A 23302-nucleotide genomic window follows, 5' to 3' on the forward strand; every position below is an offset into this window, starting at 1 on the left:
TCGGCGTGACGCCGGGACTCGGGAGCTCACGCAGACTGCTGTCCCTCAGGACCGGCAGCGCCCGCTCATCCAGGCCTACCTGACCCTCCTGGAGGAGCTGGCCAGGAAGGAGGTGGCGGCGTTCGAGGAGAAGCGGCTGCAGGACGTCCTGCTGTGCAGGGCGGCGGCGCCCAGCGGCTGGGCCCGGGAGGACCACCTCACCCGGGGGTGGGAGCGTCGGCTGACCGAGCTGCTGGAGAGGAGGCGGGCCTATCTGCAGGTCTGTCACCGCCGGTCCCGACTGGATCCTGGTTAGGGGCGGGGCCGGGCAGGGCGGGGCCTGGAGGGCGGGGCCGGGCAGGGCGGGGCCTGGAGGGCGGGGCCGGGCAGGGCGGGGCAGGTGGATCTTTGGTGTTCCTATCTTGTTGTTCTCCTGACTGGAGTTTGAACCCCGGTTTTGCCCCTGAACAGGCTCCAAAACTCACCCGATGAGGCACACACATCCTGACCGGGTGAAAATTGACCACATCGCTGCCAAAATGTGCTCTCTAGCGCCGCCTGGATACACGAAAATGTCCACCACGGCCCGCAGGAGTGTCATCGAGAGATCAAACAAATGCTCGCTCGTCTCAAGACTCCGGCTGTCTCCACATAAATGTGGGTCGAGCCTAGCCTGGTAAACCAGCCCCCCCACTCCTCATCCAGTTTGGGTTTGGAGCTGGACTCAGTCTGGTAGGAGCCCATAGGAGAGGCGGCCGAGCCAATCAGCGCTGCTGCTTTTTGTTTTCAATTTTTTTTGGCGAATTCCAGTGGCTAAAGTGACGCCATCACTGCGTGTAGCAGAGATGACGGACTTTAACTTTAACCATCGTCTGAAAGCTGCAATCAGTAAAGTTACAGTCAAAATACCAAGAATTACAACAATTAAGCAAGAGCAGAGTCTGGCCTGGAGAGGTTCTGACAGGAAAAGACGTTTTCACGTCTTTGCATGTAGAGAAGCTAGAGCTACAGAGCTAATGCTAATCCTTAGAGAAGCTAGAGCTACAGAGCTAATGCTAATCCTTAGAGAAGCTGGAGCTACAGAGCTAATGCTAATCCTTAGAGAAGCTAGAGCTACAGAGCTAATGCTAATGCTGAGAGAAGCTAGAGCTAATGAGCTAATGCTAACCCTGAGAGAAGCTAGAGCTACAGAGCTAATGCTAACCCTGAGAGAAGCTAGAGCTACAGAGCTAATGCTAACCCTGAGAGAAGCTAGAGCTACAGAGCTAATGCTAACCCTGAGAGAAGCTAGAGCTACAGAGCTAATGCTAACGCTGAGAGAAGCTAGAGCTACAGAGCTAATGCTAACCCTGAGAGAAGCTAGAGCTACAGAGCTAATGCTAACCCTGAGAGAAGCTAGAGCTACAGAGCTAATGCTAACCCTGAGAGAAGCTAGAGCTACAGAGCTAATGCTAACCCTGAGAGAAGCTAGAGCTACAGAGCTAATGCTAACCCTGAGAGAAGCTAGAGCTACAGAGCTAATGCTAATGCTGAGAGAAGCGAACGTATTTTGATGACATGTTTGTTTTGAAGCACTGATTGGCTGAAGTGTGCTGTCAGTCAGAGGAGGAACCGACGCCCCCTGCAGGAAGTTTCTAGGGCTCCTATCAGCTCCAGAGTCCAAGGCGGATGAGCCGGGGGCGGGGCTGGTTTACCAGGCTAGGTCCAGCCAAACGAGCCGCACCAGTAAAAAAGATACAATGTTTCAATTTTCTACTAATACGTCTCATTTCACACAAGCTTTTCATGGCCGCGGAGCAGCCGCTCTAAACAAGGGAAGTGTGGGGTTTCCATGACAACCAGGCGGAAGTTGCCGTAAAACTAAAACAGCAGCCTTGCTGATGGTGAACACTACCGTCACAGTCACGCATTTCGGTCTTTTGTCACGCCACACATTGTATTTCTCACGCGGAAAAAAATTACTGGTAAATGTGTCTGGTGCGCCGCTGATATGGAACCGCAAAGAATCAAACACGGATGCAGCCTGTCACTTACCTGTCAATCAAACAAGGAAAGGGGCGGGGCTACAATCGCAACCACCAGTGGGAAAAAAAGCATTGTTATCAGGCGAGTCTGCTAGAGAGTGAGCGGCAGAGACTTTCTTCTTTCTGCCATCGTGACATGTGATCACTTTTCCCGGGACTGAGCTGACTACAGGAGCCTGTGTGGTTCATAAAGGCGCAGTATTTAGACTTTGGGCCGAGCTAAGGCCGGTGCGCTTTCACACATCTGCCACGCCGCATCCCAGGTCGACCCCCGCCGCTCCGAGACCCCCCAGTTCAGCTGCTCTCGGAGCGGGAGAGTTAGAGCGAGTGGCGCTTTCACACCAACCCAGTCCGCCATGCTCGGTCCAGACACTCTGTTAAACTCTGTGAAAACACCCTTAACAACCACACGCTGACACCCCTGACCTAACTCCAACAGGAAGTCCACCGTTTCCTTTCAAAGTAAAATTTCACTAAAATTCAGTCCTCATGAAACATTCCTCTCTGAAGGCATCTGTCCCGGAGACATCAGAATACGTTACATGACAGGAGTTTGTCTCTGAAAGTGGTGTCCCACGGTGAGGATCCTATCAGCCGTCCTGCTCCTGCCCTCATCCGCTGTGATGTGAAAAGCACCTCAACTCCTGGCTGAACGTACGGCTGAACGTGGCTCCTGTCAAACCCAGCTCAGTGGTGCCTTGTGGGAAATGTCCTGACATCAGACCCAGCTCAGTGGTGCCTTGTGGGAAATGTCCTGACCGACGGCATTTCCTCCAGAGGGAAGTGTGTCTCTGCTCTCTGCTTTCTTCCGGAGACTCTGACCTGGGTGTCCTTGCAGACACTGTCCGGCCCCGTGGAGACGCTGCACCTCAGCATGCTGGGCTTCATCGCACAGGCCCGGGACGTCCTGCAGGACCGGATGCGTTTCCGGGACCAGCTGTACCCGCTCCTGAAGGACCCGGTGGACCCGGTCCTGCTGGACCAGCTGCTGAGGCGCGAGCTGGACAGCAGGTCTGCCTCGGCAGCAGCTCTGCACCTGACGGTACAGTCCCGCCCGACCGCCACCGCCGTGTTTTCTGCTCAGACCTGAACCCTGAACCAGAACCTGGTCCCCGCAGGGCATTCCCGAGGAGTGCAGGGAGCCGCCTGGGGAGCTGCGGCGGCTGGAGGCTCAGCTGGAGGCGGAGCTTCAGGAGGCCCGGAGCAGGAACGGCGCCGTGCTGCAGGCGCTGCAGGGAGCGCCGCAGGGAGCGCCGCAGGGGACGGCGCTGTCCCTGCTGGTGGACAACCGCCGGCTGTCCCAGGAGCTGCAGCAGGCCCAGGACCGCCTGCAGGCCCTGCGGCTGCAGCTGGACCGGCTGCAGGACGCTCGGGACGAAGCGTCCAGCCGCGTGTCCAACCAGCAGCGGGCCACCCAGCTGCTGCAGACCGAGCTGCAGGACAGCCGCGCGCTGCTGCAGGACCGGGACAGCACCATCCAGACGCTGCAGAGCCGGCTGAGGCAGTCCCAGGTCCGGGTCCTGGTCCAGACGCTGGCTCTGTCCCGTATGTCCGGCGGGCCTTCAAACCCTGTCCTGTTTGTTCCAGACGGAAGCCGCTCCGGGCGCCACCGAGCTGGAGAAGCTCCGGACCAGGCTGCTCCAGATGGAGGCCACGCTCCGCTCGGCGTCCGAGGAACACCAGAAGGAGTAGGTCCTCCGTCGCCGCCCTGCTGGCCGCTGGCAGAGGGTCTGAGCTTTTGTCTGTCTCAGGATGGGCCGGCTGAGCTCATTGCTGGAGGAGAGGGAGGACCAGGTGAGGAAGCTGAAGGAGACTCTGAGGAGGCATCAGGGAGACGAGCCGGGTGAGTCTGGAGACGCCTCGGCGTCTCAATGTGTCCTCCAATTCAAAACACGTCCGCCGTGTCAGGGTGACGGCCCGAACGCACTGGATGCGGAAGCGCCGCGCACGGCGCTTCTGATCGCCTCCCATGTTAACCTATCTAACCGGCCGCACCGAACGCGCAGTGGAGCGCCGCGCGTTCGGTGCGACTAGCGCTCTGCAGCGCGCCCGCTCCGCTTCGTTCTATTTTTCACGCGAGCCGCGAGCGCCGGGAGCGCCATATGTCAAGCTGGATCAAGCAGATCGGACCAGACAGGAAGTCGGAAACAGAAAAGGCAAGAGAATCCGGTCAATTTTCAAAATATAACAAATTAAATGATGATTAGTTACGGGCGGTGTTGCTCATCCGTCTATAATTTGTCACTTGGGTCTAATCACAAGACAGATGGACACACAAACAGACATACGCATGTACGCACACACACACACACACACACACACACACACACACACACAGCGACAGACATTCACGTGATGCAGAAAAAAAGAGGACAGGAGGAGAAAAAGTCTCTCCACAGGTCACCAAAACACACACATCCATCCTGGCAGAGCGAGACAGAGGGAACAGGGAACAAACGTGAAAACCGAGAGCTGACGGAGCGAGCCGAGTGCAGCCGATGTGTGACCAGCGCGGAGAGCGCAGGCGCCTCCAGTGCGAACAGCCAAGTGCGTTCCCGGCGTAAGCCTGCAGCTGGTGAGGACCCCACACAGACGGCTGTCCTCCACCTGCCCGATGCAAACCTCGCGCTATAAAGCCAGAAACCAGACAATCATCCAACAGGTTGTCTCGAGCTACTCCATCCCCGACTGAGAAGAGACATCCTCTCTGTGGCCACTAGGTGTCACTCTGACAGCAGAGAGCTGCTGCAGCTCCTCAGAAAAACCGCAACAGTTTTCGTTCATTGTAAGATCTGAGTGAGACGGACCCTGACGGACCCTGAAGAACCCGACGCTCTGTCCGAGCCAGCAGCAGCAAACACCTCATGGAAGTCTGTGTGTGTGTGTGTGTGTGTGTGTGTGTGTGTGTGTGTGTGTGTGTGTGTGTGTGTGTGTGTGTGTGTGTGTGTGTGTGTGTGTGTGTGTGTGTGTGTGTGTGTGTGTGTGTGTGTGTGTGTGTGTGTGTGTGTGTGTGTGTGTGTAGTCCTGCAGGGTCAAGACCTCCACGCCAGGCTGACCCACCACAGAGGACTGGTGACCAAGAGCTGCGCTCAGCTGGAGAGGGTCAGACTGGAGGAGCAGGTCCGACAGCTTCAGGGCTCAGTGTCCCAGCTGGAGAGGTAACGCACTGTAACACACCATAACACACTAACAGACCGTCTACACATCAGCTACTGCAGCACCAAGTGACTCCAAATGCCCACTTGTTTTTATCTTGGGCCTGACCTCCGGTGGACCCACCACCCGCCGAGGGAACTGTAGGGGCCGGGTGCAGTGTGGACTGTGTGGCAGCCGACGGCAGGGTGCCCGGCGACCCGATCCTCAGACACAGAGACTAGCTCTAGAGACATGGAATGTCCCCTCGCTGGGGGGGAGGAGCCTGAGCTTGTGAGGGAGGTTGAGAGGTACCGGCTAGATATAGTCGGGCTCACCTCCACACACAGCCTGGGCTCTGGAACCCAACCTCTGGAGAAGGGCTGGACTCTCCACTTCTCTGGCGTTGCCTGCGGTGAGAGGCGGCGGGCTGGTGTGGGTTTGCTTATAGCCCCACAGCTCAGCGCCAGGTGTTGGAGTTCACCCCAGTGAACCAGAGGGTCTGGTCCCTGGTCCTTCGGGTCAGGGACAGGTGCCTCACTGTTGTCTCGGCTTACGGGCCGAACAGCAGTGCAGAGTACCCGGCCTTCTTGGAGTCCCTGGGAGGGGTGCTGGACAGTGCTCCGACTAGGGACTCCATTGTTCTACTGGGGGACTTCAACGCCCACATGGGCAGAGACAGTGAGACCTGGAAGGGGGGGTATTGGATCACACAGCCTCCCTGATCTGAACCCAGTGGTGTCCTGTTATTGGACGTCTGTGCTAGTCACAGTTTGTCCATAACTAACACCATGTTCGAGCACAGGGGTGTCCATAAGTGCACTTGGCACCAGGACAACCTAGGTCAGAGGTCGATGATCGACTTTGTTGTCGTGTCATCTGACCTCTGACCTTCTGTCTTGGACACTCGGGTGAAGAGAGGAGCAGAGCTGTGGACTGATCTCCACCTGGTGGTGAGTTGGATTCGCTATCGGAGGAGGAAACCAGACAGACTTGGCAGACCCAAACGTGTTGTGAGGGTCTGCTGGGAACGTCTGGTGGAACCCTCTGTCAGCAGGGTTTTCAACTCCCACCTCCGGGAGAGCTTCTCCCATGTCCCGAGGGAGGCTGGGGACATTGAGTCCGAGTGGACCATGTTCTCCACCTCCATTGTCGAAGCAGCTGCCCGGAGCTGTGGTCGTAAGGTCTCCGGTGCCTGTCGTGGCGCCAACCCCCGAACCCGGTGGTGGAGACAGGAAGTAAGGGCTGCCGTCCAGCTGAAGAAGGAGTCCTGTCGAGCCTTGTTGGCTCATAGGACTCCAGAAGCAGCTGACAGGTACCGGCAGGCCAAGCGAACTGCAGCCCGAGTGGTTGTGGAGGCAAGAACTCGGGTCTGGGAGGAGTTTGGGGAGGCCATGGAGGAGGACTATCGGTTGGCCTCGAAGAAATTCTGGAAAACCGTCCGGCGCCTCAGGAGGGGAAAGCAGGTCTCCACTAACACTGTTTACAGTGGAGGAGGAGCTGCCGACCTCCACTGGGGACATTATAGGACGGTGGAAGGAAGACTTCAGGGACCTCCTCAATCCCGTCGTCACATCTTCTGTAGAGGAAGCAGAGGCTGAGGTCCCAGAGGTGGACTGAGGTCCCAGAGGTGGACTGAGGTCCCAGAGGTGGACTGAGGTCCCAGAGGTGGACTGAGGTCTCAGAGGTGGACTCGTCCATCACCCAAGCTGAAGTCACCGAGGTGGTTGGTAAGCTCCTCGGTGGCAAGGCGCCGGGGGTGGACGAGATTTGCCCTGAGTACCTTAAGTCTCTGGATGTGCAGGAACTGTCTTGGTTGACACGTCTCTGCAACATCGCGTGGTGGTCGGGGACAGAACCTCTGGACTGGCAGACCGGGGTGGTGGTCCCCCTGTTTAAAAAGGGGGACCGGAGGATGTGCTCCAACCATAGGGGGATCACACTCCTCATCCTCCCTTGGAAAGTCTATTCCAGGGTCCTGGAGAGGAGGATCCGACCGATAGTCGAACCTCGGATTCAGGAGGAACAATGCCGTTTTTGTCCTGGTCGTGGAACACTGGACCAGCTCTAGTCCCTCCATAGGGGCTCGAGGGTTCGTGGGAATTCATCCAACCAGTCCACATGTGTTTTGTGGACTATGAGAAGGTGTTCGACTGCGTCCCTCGTGGTGTCTTATGGGGGCTGCTCTGGGAATACGGAGTCCGGGGCCCCTTGTTGAGGGCCGTCCAGTCTCTGTAGGACCGGAGTAGGAGTCTGGTCCGCATTGCCGGCAGTAAGTCGGACCTGTTCCCGGTGCATGTTGGACTCCAGCAGGGCTGAACTTTGCCACCGGTTCTGTTCAGAATCTTAATGGACAGAATTTCTCGGTGCAGCCAGTGGCCAGAGGGGGTCCGGTTCAGGGACCAGGGGCCGGAGGGGGTCCGGTTCAGGGACCAGGGGCCGGAGGGGGTCTGGTTCAGGGACCAGGGGCCGGAGGGGGTCTGGTTCAGGGACCAGGGGCCGGAGGGGGTCTGGTTCAGGGACCAGGGGCCGGAGGGGGTCTGGTTCAGGGACCAGGGGCCGGAGGGGGTCTGGTTCAGAGACCAGGGGCCGGAGGGGGTCCGGTTCAGAGACCAGGGGCCGGAGGGGGTCCAGTTCAGGGACCACAGGATTTCATCTCTGCTTTTTGCAGATGATGTTGTCCTGTTGGCTTCATCGAACCTGGACCATCATGCACTGGGGCGGTCCGCAGCCGAGTGTGAAGCGACAGGGATGAGGATCAGCACCTCGAAATCCGAGGCCATGGTCCTCGACCGGAAAAGGGTGGCCTGCTCCCTTCAGGTTGGTGGAGAGACTCTGGCCCAAGTGGAGGAGTTTAAGTATCTTGGGGTCTTGTTCACAGTGGGGGTCGGATGGAGGTGAGATTGACAGGCGGATCGGTGCAGCGGCTGCAGTGATGCGGTCGTTGTATCGGTCTGTTGTGGTGAAGAAGGAGATGAGTTGAAAGGCGAAGCTCTCGATTTACCTGTCAGTCTACGTCCCCACCCTCACCTATGGTCATGAGCTTTGGGTCATGACCGAAAGGACAAGCAGACGAAATGAGTTTCCTCCGTAGGGTGGCTGGACTCCCTTAGAGACAGGGGGAGGAGCTCAGTCACCAGGGAGGAGCTGGGAGTAGAGCCACTACTCCTCCACATGGAGAGAAGCAGCTGAGGAGGCTCAGCTACTCTTTAAGATGGAACCTCCTGGAAGCCTCCCTGGGGAGGAGTTCCAGGTATGTCCCACCAGGAGGAGACCCCGGGGAAGACCCAGGACACGCTGGAGAGACTGTGTCTCTGGGCTGGCCTGAGGACGCCTTGGGATCCTCCCGGAAGAGTCTGGGGACAGGAAATCTGTCAACAGGAAGTCTGGGCATCTCTGCTTAGACTGCTGCTAGGCCTGGGCGATTATATGATCGTGATTGGTGATCGCGATTAATTTCCAGTCGATCACGGTGATCAGCTGTGAGCACATTTACTCGATCAGACATGCCAGAAATGTGTGTGACACAGTTGACTTTTCCCTGCTCAACTTCCGCCTGCAAGTTGTCTGAGAAGTAAACAGAGATGGAGCTGAACGTGGAGCAGCGAAGCAGATGAAGTCAGCCATGTATTGGCGTTATCCTCTGAAGATGCGGCTGCTGCTGACAGGACAGGCTGCTCCACCTGCACCACTGCTAGCTCACCGCTGCTAGCACACCGATCCGCAAAGAATCTGGTCTTTTGAGTCCAGGAACTATTTGTGATACAGTTTAACTAACGATCGTTCAGTTCTTCTCTTTTACTGAAAATGACGGTGCATCGCATCATTGAACATATCACCACTTCTTGCCGCTAACGCTCTGTTTCTAACAACATGCAGAGAACCTGCAGCGGCTGCAGCGCCGGTCTTCTTCTGTGGTGTCTGTGTAAAATAAGGTTGAACATGCAAACAGCACACCTAGTGGCATTAAGTGCAATTGCAGTCATGGCGTCGTCTGTGGCTGTGGTCTGAATGAGGATCTCCCTGGGGTTATTATGTTTCAGAAACCAGAATATTTGTCTTAACACAAATATTGACTGCACGTAAACGCAGCCAATGTCATCTTTTCAGGCCACTGCACCATACGAGCAACGTTGTAAGAGGAGAAAAATGATTAATTTTGTCTATTTTTTTTATATTATTGTAGTTTTGCACCGTTACATTTTAAATCTAATCTGTCCAATCTAGATTATTTAAATTTTGTACATTTGATGCAAGCATTAATGATGGCAGCAGCATATTTAGCATCATAACTTGAAAATAATGTTTACATTCTAAAGCACCTTCATTATCTCCAGGCGGTTTCTTTAGTTTTTTAATCTTTCATAGAAACAAAAATCCTCAGGGCTGGAAACTGTCACACTTTAACTAACGATCGTTCAGTTCTTCTCTTTTACTGAAAAAACGGTGCATCGCAAGATTTTATTGTCTTGGTGCCAGATTTTTTTTCCCATTTACTGCACTGTTAAGTGAGATTGTTCTTATATTTTTCTATGTTTATATTATTTAATTTGCATTGCTAGTTGCTTGGTTTGTTAATAAAATGTTAAACTATTCTATAGTTCTAGTTTTCAGTGCAGATGCTTTAAAACTGGTTTAAAAACAATATAGCATATCGTGATTTTAATCGAGATTGAATTATATGAAAAAAAAAATCGTGATCCTTTTTTTTGCCATATCGCCCAGCCCTAACTGCTGCCCTCCGACCCGGCCCCGGATAAGTGGTGGAAAATGGATGGATGAATGGAAGAATCTGAGATTGTTCTGAGTTGTAGAATTCCAGCTTATTATTGTCATGATCAATCCAGATGTTTCAGTTAATAATGGAGCCATGTCTTCCCCCCCAGTGTGGTGTCCAGCCAGCAGGAGGAGATCAGTAAGTGGAAGAGCCGAGCTCAGAAGCTGAAGCTGAAGACCAGATTGGATCCAGAGAAGCCCCCGTCGCCCCGCACACCCAGCAAGAGGGCCCCGCCCCCTCCCGCGGACCCGGCCGGCCTCCTGGCCTCTCCCAAGAGGCTCCAGCTGGGTCCGCTGCAGCCCCCCGCGCTGGGGCAGTTCTTGGGCTCGCCCAAGAAGCTGGACTCCCCGAAAAGCCGCTTCTTCGACGCGGGCAGCAGCTCGGACGTCCTGAGCAGGACCTACCGCAGGAAGTTCTTCGATAACTCCAGACTGGGAGCCGCTCCAGGTGAGCTGACCCTCTACGTCCTGCTGAGGCCGTCTGGCCGGCCTGGGTCCTGACAGACCCGAGCTCTTTGTTTTGGCAGAGGTCTCCCAGGCTCCCGCCGCCGCCGCCGCTCAGACAGGTAACGCTCAGACGGGTGGAGGGTGTGGGGGGTGTGGGGGGCTGATGGGACGCCGCTGCAGCCAGGGCCTTTCTGTCCAGTACTCTGGTTGAAGCCCCTCCTCTGGGACCGGACCGCATGCCGCCCTCACTGTGGGGTTCAGGGACAGAATGGAGGCACTGGTGGTGGGAGGGGCGGTCTGAAGGCGCCTGCTGATCAGTGACCCGGCAGGACGGGGTCTCTGAGGTCCACAGTATAAGGTCACCTCTGAGCTGAGAGGACATCTGCTGATGTCCTCTCAGCTCAGTGAGTCTCCGGCCATATCCTGTTGACCTCTCCAGACCCACGGTCCTCACCACTGGTGTCAAATTACAGGCAGTCTGCTGAAGACCGTCTTGTGGAGGCCTGATCGTTAGCCTGGAGCCTTCAGACCCTCCCAGGGTTCACTGCAGGAGCTCTGGCACCGGGGTCCGGGTCCAGGTCCGGGTCTCACTCATGACTGATGATGACCTCTTGTGTGTTCCAGATGCAGCGTTGGACAGTGAGAAGGACTGGTGTCCTCTGTCTCCGTCACAGCAGGACATGTGTAAAACTCAGTGAGCGTGTTTCATTCTGCTAAATGCTGTTTTTTCCTGTTCCTGGGTTTTTGTTGTCTTACTTTCCTATTTTTTCTGCTTTCAACAAGTATATGTGTTAATAAAGTTTCCTAAAAGTCCCGGCTGCTCGTCTCTTCTGTCTCCTGGACCGAGGTTCGTCTCCAGGAACTCTTCTTTAAGGCCTCCACACACTACAGGATGATCGGGCCGAATTTTGCCCCGATCTTCTCCTCCCGATCGAAGCCGACAGGGTCCGATTGTCGGGAGTATGCTAATGAGTTCGGGTCCGATCTTCCTGTAGTGTGCGGTGTGTTCAGAGAGATTTTTTCCGGTCGGAGCCGCTCGGCAAGGGGAGATCGTAGATCATGAACATGTTTAATATTTCCGATCGCAGATCCTGTTGTGTGTGGTGCTCTCAGAGAGGAGCCGATCAGCTCCGAGTAGAGCTGTCCACACCCTCAGAATAAAGCTCCTTGATTGGCTGAACAGCTCCGTCTCACCAAGGTGCTGCTGCTTAAAAAAATCCCCTCTCAGCTGTCAGAGCTGGATGAATATATGTCTGTGAAATATATTCACTATATATGACAGTGAAACAGAAGAGCCAGAGCTCCTAAACTCAGCTGTACAGGAAGTGATGGTTCATCCTGTCGCTGCTGGATGAACTGGATTTCCTCCATTCAGACCCAAACTCCGATCTAATATCTGCATCTCCGCCAGTCCTGCAATAATCCCAATGTTTTAATTAATCTCTGTTGTTAACCATCACGAAAGAATGGGGAAGAAAAAAATAATAATAAAAACTTTCTGCTGACTCCATGCCTTCAGAGACAGAGCGACGTATAATGAAACTTTTACTAATCAAAGCTCAACGAGTTTTTCTTCTGATTTAAACTATCAAATCTGTGGACAAAAAGAATGATTTAAGATATTTGGTGATTTAAAAAAGTAGCTTTTATTCGACACGGTCTGCTAATCACTTTATTCTACTGCTGCACTCAGGACTCAAAAGCAAAAAAAAAACAACACACACACAAACAGATTAGCTAATAAGCTGAATTATTATTAAATGTGGAGGGTAAATGACTATGTTTCCCTCTTCTGTACTGGAACATTTAAATTCTCTGTCAAGGTCCTGTGGGGGCAGGGGGGGTCTGCACTGAAGGAGCGATACCGATGTGAATGAATGAACTGAGGGAATGAATGAGTTCTCTGCTTATTATTGAAAGTGGAGATGAATGTAAAAATCGCAATGCAGGGAAGCAGCACAAAGTCACGTTGGACTACGAGAGATTTGGAGGAGAGAGGAGCTGATTCTCGGCTGGAGAGTCTGCTAGTGAGCATTCTGCTCCAGAGAGACACACACTAGAAGATCAGGAGAGGAAGACCGGGTGTGATCTGTCCTCTGTTGTCTTCTAGTGTGTGTTCTCTGAATTGGGGAAGATTGGAAAAAAATCCTGTAGTGTGTGGCGGGCTTTAGAGAAGGACTGTCGTCGGCTCCACTCTGCCTTTCTGGACTCTACAGCTCCGAACAGCAGATATTTCAGACATTCAGAGGAAAACCAGGAACTGCACAAGAGCAAGCAGGCCTGGAATATTAGACTATTAATCTCACCATGGAGATAATAGAACAATAATATAAATCTAAAAGAAGAGACCTGACTTTATACACAACATGAATCTAAAATATAACAGGAGCTTTAACGTGTATAAATACATCCAATCAATCAATCAATTTATTTTTGTATAGCCCAGTATCACAACAACAGTTGCCTCAGAGGGCTTCAAGATGTTACATTGGTCGGTAAAAGTAAAAACAGTGAATAAGCATAATGGTAATATGTCAATATTTACAGTAACGAGACAGAACGAAGCAACCACCGCCTTCGACCCTCACATCCGGCAAGAAAAAACTCCAAAAACCCAGTGGGAAAAGAAGAAATCTTGGGGAGAACCACAGTATGGAGGGATCCCTCTCCCAGGGACGGACAGCTTTGGCAACAGCTAGCATGAGACAATAAGAAGTAAAGCCTAGGACAATGTTGAGGACAGTCCGTTGGACGGTCCAGCACAAGAACCACGGATCCCAGCAGTAGAACCGAAGCCAGTCCACGGGCAGGACCGACAGGAGTGTCCTCCCGGTCCGGACGGAGCTTGTTCGTAGGCCCTCGTAATAGTGGAGTCAGCAACTGAAACTGGAGAAGACTCCCCCTCGAAGGGGGGGACAACAGGTGAAAAGCAATGAACGGACTAAAGGGAATAACATTCAGACATTAGAGGACAGGGCTCAGTGCACCGTACTTCCCACAGCATTCTAGCTCCTAGGGCAGCTTTGTGGATACTTAACTGTTTAAACTAGTATTTAGTTAGTATAGTTTAGTTTAGTTTAATTTGGTTTGGTTTAGTTTAATTTTGTTTAGTGTAATTTGGTTTGGTTTAGTTTAATTTTGTTTAGTGTAATTTAGTTTGGTTTAGTTTAGTTTAGTTTAGTTTAGTTTGGTTTAGTTTGGTTTAGTTTGGTTTGGTTTGGTTTACTGTAGTTTGGTTTGGTTTGTTTTAGTTTAGTTTAGTTTAGTTTAGAATCCCTAGCTGACCTGATCATAGGCTGCATCGAAGAGAAACGTCTTGAGCCTCACCTTAAATGTGGAGACTGTGTCTGCCTCTTTGACACCACTTGGAAGCTGGTTCCATAAAAACGGTGCCTGATAGCTAAAGGCTCTTCCACCTAGTGTCCATTTAGAGACTCTAGGAGTCACCAGTAACCCTGCATTTTGAGAGCGAAGTGCTCTGATTGGTTGATAAGGCGTTAAAGCATCTTGGAGATAGGTTGGAGCCATCCCATTTAGGATTTTGTAAGTGAGGAGAAGGATTTTAAATCTAACTCTAAACTCGACAGGAAGCCAGTGAAGAGATTTTAGAACGGGAGTAATGTGTTCACGTCTTCTAGTTCCGGTTAATAATCTGGCGGCCGCATTTTGAACCAACTGAAAGTTTTTTAATGCACTTTTTGGGCAGGCTGCAAGAAGGGAGTTGCAGTAGTCCAATCTCGTAGAAACAAATGCATGGATGAGTTTTTCTGCATCGCTTCCAGGTAGAATGTTTCATATTTTAGCTATGTTGCGCAAGTGGAAATATGCTGTTTTACAAGCCAGGTTGATGTGTGCTTTAAAGGAGATATCCTGATTAAATAAGACCCCGAGGTTCCTCACAGTAGAGGAGGAGGATACACTGATGTTATCTAAGGTGATAATCTGTTTGGATAGACACTCTCTCAGTTTATGGGGGCCTAGTATAATGACCTCTGTTTTGCCAGGATTCAGACGGAGATAGTTTGTAGTCATCCAGGTTTTAATTTCTCTGATACAGTCACTGAGTCTGTCTATTTGATTAGTTTGATCAGGTTTCATAGATAAATACAGTTGTGTGTCATCTGCATAGCAATGAAAATTGATATCGTGACTTCTAATTATGTTCCCTAAAGGAAGCATATATAACAGAAATAAAATTGGCCCGAGCACGGACCCTTGAGGAACCCCATAACTGACCTGGGAGCACGGTGAGGACTGTTGGTTAACGTGAACAAATTGGTACCTATTAGATAAATAGGATTTGAACCAGCAGAGGGCTTTTCCTCTGATGCCAACCTCACATTCTAACCTCTGCAGGAGAATATTGTGGTCGATTGTATCAAAAGCTGCACTGAGGTCTAGGAGAACCAGGATTGAGACTAGACCTGCGTCAGCCGCCAACAGCAAGTCATTAGTGACTTTAACTAACGCAGTCTCAGTGCTGTGATAAGCTCTATATCCTGACTGAAATTTCTCAAATAAACTATTGTCCTGTAGGTGGTGGTAAAGCTGTTTAACCATGACTTTTTCCAGGACTTTTTAAATAAAAGGCAGATTTGATATCGGTCTGTAGTTAGCTAGAATATCAGGATCGAGATTAGGTTTTTTCAGCAGTGGTTTGATTACCGCGAATTTAAATGACTGTGGCACATAGCCATTTTCTAGAGAGGTATTTATTATAGTTATGATCGTATTTAAGATAACTGGAAGGATATCTTTGAAAAGCTTAGTTGGAATTGGATCTAGGAGACAGGTTGAGGTTTTAGAAGACATTACAATTGAAGTAATCTCAGCCCCATTTACTAATGAGAAACTATCTAGTATTTCAGGTATTTCAGGTGGAGGCAGTGGCTGGATTCCCTGAGCTTGATCTGAGGAAAGCGCTTCACTGATTTTACCTCTAATGGTTATGATTTTATCATTAAAGAATTTAAGAAAGTCATGGCAGTTTAAAGATTCTGGGATTACTGGTTCCACTACAGTATGACTGTTTGTCAGTCTGGCTACAGTGTTGAATAGAAACCGAGGGTTATTTCTGTTTATTTCTATTAAACAAGAGTAATATAATGTCTTGGCTTTAAAAAGAATTTGTTTATAGCTTAGCAAGCTACATTTCCAGGCCTTCAGAGATTGTTCTGATTTAGATTCACGCCACAGTCTTTCTAGTTGCCGAGTTTTTTGTTTGAGAACACGGGTTTCAGAATTAAACCATGGAGCAACGCGCCTGGGTCGATTGGTTTTCAGCTGCAACGGGGCCACTACGTCAAGGGCAGGTTTTAGTGAGTGCATAGCACTGTCAACAAACTGATCACTATTATCACCACTGGTCAATAAGCTCATTTCTGTGAGTTCACAAGATAATGCAGCAAATGCAGGCTGGATCAATTCTTTGTACCGAGCCACAGATTTTTCAGATAATGTCCGTATCAGCTGAATTTTATCTTTTTGAGCAGAGTAGTCTTCAATCAAAACCTGAAAAGTAATTAAAAAATGGTCTGAGAGTATGGGGTTCTGAGGGAGAACATTTAGGTCACAGTGTGTTACTGCAGCAGTCAGTGGTTTATAAAGGGACACTGATTGCAGGACATTATGATGTCCAGGGCTGTTGTAATATTCTACCCAGTGGAGCTGTCCAGACTGACAGTGGTGGACATGAAGGACCTGCTCTGTCCTGCACTGAGGACGTCTCCGTCTGCTGAGCTCCTCCACCGTCCACTGCAGTCCCTCAGAGCTGCTGTCCATCATGGATGTCAGCTTGACCAACGTCTTCCTCTCAGCCACGTCGTCCACAGAGGACAGAGCTGGTTCTCGTGTCCAGAGGGCGGCCCGGGACGGAGCTGGTCCTCGTGTCCAGAGGACGGCCCGGGACGGAGCTGGTCCTCGTGTCCAGAGGACGGCCCGGGACAGAGCTGGTCCTCCTGTCCAGCTTGCTGAGTCTCTTCCTGTCCCGCTCTGTGCAGCAGAGGAACCACAGAGTCCTGAAAGGTCCTGAGCAGAACTAAATGATGTTCCAACTAAAACTAAAACATCGTTCAAATAGTTGGAAATACGGTAGAAAAAATGTAATCTTTTCATTTCATCATATTGGTGTGTGAAACACTAGATTTGACAGAAATCTGTGTATGTGTCCATTTTTAAATCGTCACTAACCTCTGTTATAGTGTGTGTTTATCTGTACTATTTGAAGTTAGTTGATATACATTCTAACAAATGAATGCTCGTTTTCACATTGACAGGAGTCCGACATTGTCAGACTTTATTTCTGTACGTATTTGTGGGAAGTGGGACGCTCTTGACTGGTTCTCAACTTCCCAAACTCCGTGATGCATGGACACATCATCTGAATGGTTTAATCCCAGCTCATGAGTACTGGCTGACCTTCCTCACCTGGGCAGCTGACAGGGCAAACACACATCCTAGTCACCCCAGTCACCCCCGGCCCCCCAGCTGCCTTTGACAGTGGGGGTTTCTCCTCTCCAGCTCTTCTTCCTGCTCATGGGGAACTTTACAGAGGAAGACATTCTATTTACAGCTACAAATCAAATGTGATTGGTGTCTTGCCCCATATTACCACACAGCAACATTTCATTTATTTAGATGAATGCAGTGTTTCCAGTTGGTCATTTATTCTGTCAGCCATCCATTTATTTCATTAATCATATCTTCAGTTTAATAATCAATCATTCAACATGCATCTTAAAGTTCCGTTAATAGACTATTCAAAATCTTTAACATTGTTTGACCAGTAATTGGTTAATTTTAAAATATTGTAACTCCATCATTAACTCAATTACTTTTTGAAAAAGTAACTAGTAACTTGTTGTTGTTGTTGTTCCAGAGGTGTCTGGTGTTTCCTGAACTCCACACCCGGAAGTGTCCCTTTGCGTCTGGTCCTTCCGGCTCGCCGTACTCCGTCACGGACTGATGACGTGTGTCTGTCCGGGGCTCGTTAGCCTGCCAGCAGCTCGGCGGCTCTCTTCCGGTTCTGACGGTCCGGTCCTCGGCGTGCAGCATGGCGGCGGACTGGGAGGAGATCCGGCGGCTCGCCGCGGACTTCCAGCGGGCTCAGTTCAGCGAAACTGTCCAGAGGTAGGAGGCCGAGCCCGGCTGCGAGCTGCGAGCCGCCGGCTAACGCTAGCTGTCACCCAGGATGGAACAGCTGCTCCGCGGGAGCCTCTGTCTGGGTGGCAGGGAGGATGCTGGGAAGTGTTTATGAATGTTTCTGTGGCCCCGCGGCTCCGGCCCGGCTGTCCGCAGGCTGTCGGAGAGGAACTGCATCGAGATCATCGCCAAGCTGGTGCAGGAGAAGCGGCTGGACGTGGTGCACACGCTGGACGGGAAGGAGTACATCACCCCGGCGCAGATCAGCAGGGAGATCCGGGACGAGCTCTACGTGCACGGAGGTGACGGCGGCGGGCGGGGGCGCGGAGGAGCGAGGGTTGGGCTGCAGGAGCTCTGAGGACATGCTGTGTTTGTGTTCCACAGGAAGAATCAACATCGTGGACCTGCAGCAGGTGTGTCCCTCTGTCCTCTGTCCTCTGCGACGCTCATCAGTTCTGGGTCACATGTCCTCTGATGTCTCCTCTCAGATCCTCAATGTGGACTGGGTCCACGTGGAGAACCGGGCCAGTGACATCGCCAAGACGGACAGGGGGGTTCAGCTGGTCCTGGGTCAGCTGATCGATAAGTGAGCCTCCAGTCACAGAGCTGTTCACCCTGAATGCCTGATGCAGAGAGCACACCCACCGCCGTGGATTCATGATCCAACAAAATGTGCTGGAAGAATTAAAAACCTCATGAAAATGTCTGTTTCTAGGTTGTTTCTGAAACTCGGAGTCAGTGTAGTGGAAATGTTATTTTAAAGACTGTATTTCTTCTAGTGTAGCGTGGGATCTGCTGATGAGCTGTGATCAGAGAATGTTGATTCCGGTCAGACCTGGAGCTGGCTCCAGAGAGAGAGAGAGAGTTTCCTGACCGGTTCCCCCCCCCCCCCCCCACAGCTCCTACCTGGACCGCCTGGCCGAGGAGGTGAACGACAAGCTGCAGGAGGCGGGTATGATCAGCATCGCAGAGCTGTGCAAGGCCTACGACCTGCCGGGGGACTTCCTGAGCGAGGTGAGTCTGGGGGCGTGGCCGGCCGGCCCTGCTGCCCCCCGCCCTGCCCCTGCTGACCCCCGCCCCGCCCTCACCCGTGTCCCCTGCTGTCCAGGAGCTGTCCAAGCGGCTGGGGACGCTCGTCCAGGGACAGATGGACCAGTACAACAGAGGGGTCATCTTCACGCCGGCGTTCGTGGCCCGGCACAGAGCCCGGATCCGGGGCCTGTTCACCGCCGTCACCAGGTCTGTCAGATGTCTAGTCCCAACGGGTAATCTCATGAGCACAAGGAAAGAATTTCTGTTCAGACCGTTTGGATTTCCTTTCAAAATAAAGTTCCATGAAGAACCACTGGTCTGCTTCAAGAACCCGTTTGACACTAAACGCTCCAGTAGTGGAACCAGGACTAAGAGGAGGAAACAGCTTCAAGCATTCAGAGGAACAAAGTTCTACTGGGAGAGATTCAGGAGAACAGCGGAACTCTGATCAGACAATAATAGAACCATCAGCAGAACCATCAGACTGTTCTGAACTGGAAAGAACAGGAAGCAGGTGGTCTGGAACACTGGAGAGAGATTCACTTTATGACAGACAGAACGGTCCAGAACGTAGAACAGTCTGGAACATAGACGGAATAGTCTAGAACAGGGGTTTGGCAACCTTTTTGTCATGGGGTACCAGTTTAAAATTTTCTCATCAATGTGTGTGCCATTATCAACAAAAACACAAGGTAACACAAAATACAAAAAGATTTCCAACATACATCCAACAATGTATTCCATTCAGATAAAGCACATACAATCATGTATTTAAATATATTTTTTTCTGTTATGAACTCCAAAAAGTGCTTTCATAAACTTTGTGCTCTGCATGCCGATGTTTTGAATTAACTGGTGCCCGTGTTAACTTGTGACCAATAGATGACTGAGACTTGTAGTCGCTCTGGCAAACGTCGGTTTTTTACAGTTACAGTGAATGCATAAGTTTAAAGTCTTTTATGAGTCTTACTTTAACAACTGCTGTTATCAGCATGTATTTACACAGAATTCCGCCGTCACTCGTTAACACGGGGACCAGTTCATCCATAACACCAGCCGTCGATCGCTCGTATTCTGCTACGGAGCTCTCTGAACAGCTCGCTGTTGCGCAATTCACTTGCATTTCTCCTCTTCAGTGTTTTTTCTCTCGGGGTTTTTATTATAAAAGTGTTTTTCAACCACCGTCGTGCTCTTCTGCTTGTTTTTGACTGTCTTCCTTCCCGTCACTACGTACGAGGGAACGCATGCGGAAGAAACCCCCGTTTTTTTTCTGCTCTGCTGTCAGGCGGCGTTTATATGAGACAGGGAACGGATACCACCTCGTACAATCGGCTCCAAAATACAATCTGCTCGGAGTGAAGCGGATCCACTCAGGCGTTTAAATGACACAGCCGCTCTGCCCTGTAAGCCATTATGTGGGGCGCATGTAAACGGGCCTGGTGTTAATGCCACGGGTTGCCGACCCCTGCCTGGTCTTGATCAGGGTTTCTTAACCCTGGTCCTCGAGGTCCAGTGTCCTGCATGTTTTGCCTCTCTCCCATTTGGAACACACCTGATTGCAATGACAGATAATTACTGGGCTGCTTGTAAAGAATCGCATGGCAGCTAGCCTCGCAAACCAGCCCCGCCCACTCCACATCCACATCGGATTTTGGAGCTGGGTGGGTCTGGGGACAAGCCAATACAAACTCCGTGCAGGGGGTGTTGGTAAAGCCAGGTTTCCACTTGCACAATTCTGTGGCACGCATCGGCAGGAATGGAGTCGCAAAATACTCGTGAAGTGTCGTGACGTGTGCGTAAACCCGTCGTGACTGCGTGCCATGTCGGGACGAGAATTTTGAAATGTTCAAAATTTTGGTCACGGCAAAATATTGCAACCGGGCCGTGACCTATGCGCCAGCTGTCCGTGAACTCGTCGGGACAATGCGGGAGGATGCGTGCCGGTCGTGGCATGGCACACACTGCAACGAATAGTTCACAAACAGCCCACGTTGAGTTCTCGAGTAGTTCACGACATGTTTACGGATTAGTGCGCATCGCACTAGGCCGCGCCTTCCCATGGCACGAGCAGTTCACGGCTCGTTGACGTACTTCACGAACAGTTTACAGCAACTTCACGCACATCACGAGCAGTACACGACCACGTGGTGCTGGATTGCGCAACCACGGCGTGCCAATGCGGGAAGCACGTAAACTATGCGCAAACTGTGCGTGAATGCGTCGTGCCAGTTCATGACACTGACGGGTGCGCATTCCTGAACTATGCGTGAACTAGTCGTGAACAGTGCGGGAGCCTGCCAGTTCGTGACTGCAGATTGGCACGCCTTGCCACGACGACATCGTGGCAAAAAGTCGTGCAAGTGTAAACCTGGCTTTACTCTACGGTGGCCGACAACTGCAACTGCAAAGATCGGCCACCGTATTACTCCTTTGACTGACGGCACACTTCAGCCAATCAGCGCTCCAAAACAAATACGTCATCAAAATGCGTTAGCTTCTCTAAAGGCTAGCTTTAGCTCTTTAGCTGTAGCTTCTTTACACGCAAAGACACGCGAAAACGCCTTTTCCTGTCAGAACCTCACCAGGTGCAGACTCTTGCTCTTGCTTGATTGTTTTAACTGTCTGTAATCTCCGCTCCACGCAGTGATGGCGACACTTCAGTTTAGCCGCTGGAATTCGCCAAAGAAATTTGAAAACAAAAAGCGGAAACGCTGATTGGCTCAACCGTTTCATGGCCGAGTCGCTTTCTCTTTCTATTGCCTTGTCCCCAGACCCCCCAGCTCCAAAATCCAGATGTGGATGTGGAGTGGGCGGGGCTGGTTTACGAGGCTACATGGCAGCAGCTCGGTGCATTCAGGCAGGAGCTATGGTGAAGTTCAAACCGAGCATCAGGACGGGGGAGAACGGTGACCTCAGTGACGTGGAACCTGGCAGGGTTGTTGGTCTGAGTGCTCCAGAAGCCGCTGATCTACTGGGATTTTCACTCAACCATCTCTAGGGTTTAGAGAACGGTCCGGAAAACGTCCGGTGCTCTGACTGAGTTGTGTTTTTTTAAACTTTCCTTTAAAGGTGCATTAAGGAGTTTTACAACCTTAAAAATACTTATTTTCCACCATAAATATGTTACACATTATTAATGATGTGTACAATGTGCCCTGACATATTCATTACAAGTACCTCTAACAGCGCTAGATTGTCACTTGAAAGTCGCAGTGCCGGTCCGGCACCAGCATTTTTTTGGGGAGAATTTGAGATGATGTGACGTAATGTGCACTCCAGCTGGCCTGATTTAGTTAGGTTTCGATTTGTCCGCCATTACTCCGCCAGATGCTTAGTGAGCAAAAACTGAGCAGGATCTTCCAGAAAATAAGAACAGACTGGCTTCTAGCACTGCCACAGCTCCACACAGACTCCACCAGGGAGAAGACACTTATATTTTACTTGAGCGCTTCTAAAAGAGTGAGGAAGGAGTTTCTCTCTTCCCATACAAGCCACAGGCAGGAGTTTTTCACTAAGCTGCATTACGCCCAAGGCCTGCAGGGGGCGCTGTTTCGCATAAAACAGGCAAACTCCTTAATGCACGTTTAAGGAACTTGTTGACTATCCGTCTTGTGCCGGTATTTAGCCTTAGATGGAATTTACCACCCGCTTTGGGCTGCATTTCCAAACAACTCCTGGTCAGTCTGACCCTGGTTCTTTGGGTTCTGACCCTGGTTCTTTGGGTTCTGACCCTGGTTCTTTGGGTTCTGACCCTGCTTCTTTGGGTTCTGACCCTGGTTCTTCTGTCTCTGTGTTCCAGGCCCACTCCAGTCAGCAGCTTGATCGGGACCTTTGGATTCCAGGAGCATCTCTTATACTGTGAGGACCCGTGATTCCAGATGAGCTCTCAGTGGAACAGTCCAGCAGGACGCTGGGACTGCTGTCTGTCTCCAGCAGGATGCTGGGACTGCTGTCCTGGGACTGCTGTCCATCTCCAGCAGGACGTTGGGACTGCTGTCCGTCTCCAGCAGGGTCACACTGCTGCGCTCTGTCTTCCAGCTGTCCTGGAGGACATGGTGAACGCGGGCCGTCTGAAGGGCAGCGTGGTGGGAGGACGGCAGGACAAGGCCGTCTACGTCCCCGAGATCTACGCCCGGACACAGAACAGCTGGGTGGACGCCTTCCTCCAGCAGAACGGATATCTGGGTGAGAGTTCAGCCTCAGGCCTCCACCCAGGACCTGACAGCTGATTGGCTGAGAGGGTACTCACCTCCACCAGCCTGGGTGGAGCAGCTAGCTGCCAGCTAGCAGCTAGTAGCCAGCTAGCAGCCAGCTAGTAGCCAGCCAGCAGCTAGCAGCCAACTAGCAGCTAGCTAACAGCCAGCAGCTGCTGGGAGGTGTTGACCGGCTGCCGTCTGCAGAGCTGGACGCCCTGTCCCGGCTGGGCATCCCGGACCCGTCCAGCTACATCAGGAAGCGGTTCCGGTCCAGCAGGCTGCTGTTCCTGCGGGCGGCCTGCGTGGGCCCGGTGCTGGTGGAGCAGGTGGAGGCCTCGGTGGAGGAGGCGGTCAGCTCCGGGACCTGGACCGACCTCCAGGTGAGCGGGGCCGCCGCTGTGCGCCGGGGCAGAGGGGAGGAGGCGGTGTGTGTGACGGTGTGTGTGTCCTCAGCCCCTCCTGCCCAGCTGCTTGTCCTCGGAGGACATGGGGATGCTGATCAGCCAGGCGCTCAGGAACGCCGGCGTGCAGGAATCCTGCTGCCTGCTGGGAGCCACGGTAGTGGTCAGCCACAAG

The 23302-nt window shown here is 51.8% G+C and overlaps 2 protein-coding genes across 3 annotated transcripts in view; both read left to right on the forward strand.

The window, feature by feature from the left end:
- LOC115402488 (centromere-associated protein E-like) overlaps positions 1-11137 on the forward strand; it is a 42906-nt gene extending 31769 nt beyond the window's left edge. Inside the window, 8 exon segments of the mRNA XM_030111033.1 lie at positions 50-259; positions 2842-3045; positions 3122-3514; positions 3591-3691; positions 3755-3846; positions 5026-5161; positions 10022-10359; positions 10983-11137. Of these exon segments, the coding sequence (XP_029966893.1) occupies positions 50-259; positions 2842-3045; positions 3122-3514; positions 3591-3691; positions 3755-3846; positions 5026-5161; positions 10022-10359; positions 10983-11056 (1548 nt within the window). The 3' untranslated portion in view covers positions 11057-11137.
- Positions 11138-17307: 6170 nt separating this feature from the next.
- ufl1 (UFM1-specific ligase 1) overlaps positions 17308-23302 on the forward strand; it is a 10220-nt gene continuing 4225 nt past the window's right edge. For both annotated transcript variants that reach the window (XM_030110467.1, XM_030110468.1), the window contains exons 1-10: positions 17308-17486; positions 17655-17800; positions 17883-17911; positions 17987-18084; positions 18398-18512; positions 18607-18737; positions 22330-22388; positions 22569-22715; positions 22931-23106; positions 23180-23302. The exon at positions 23180-23302 is cut by the window's right edge and continues 57 nt beyond it. In XM_030110467.1, the coding sequence (XP_029966327.1) occupies positions 17410-17486; positions 17655-17800; positions 17883-17911; positions 17987-18084; positions 18398-18512; positions 18607-18737; positions 22330-22388; positions 22569-22715; positions 22931-23106; positions 23180-23302 (1101 nt within the window). In that variant the 5' untranslated portion in view covers positions 17308-17409. The remainder of the gene's footprint in view (positions 17487-17654; positions 17801-17882; positions 17912-17986; positions 18085-18397; positions 18513-18606; positions 18738-22329; positions 22389-22568; positions 22716-22930; positions 23107-23179) is intronic.

The sequence above is a fragment of the Salarias fasciatus genome, chromosome 15, assembly GCF_902148845.1.
Source record: "Salarias fasciatus chromosome 15, fSalaFa1.1, whole genome shotgun sequence".
In the NCBI taxonomy this organism is placed as follows: Eukaryota; Metazoa; Chordata; class Actinopteri; order Blenniiformes; family Blenniidae; genus Salarias; species Salarias fasciatus.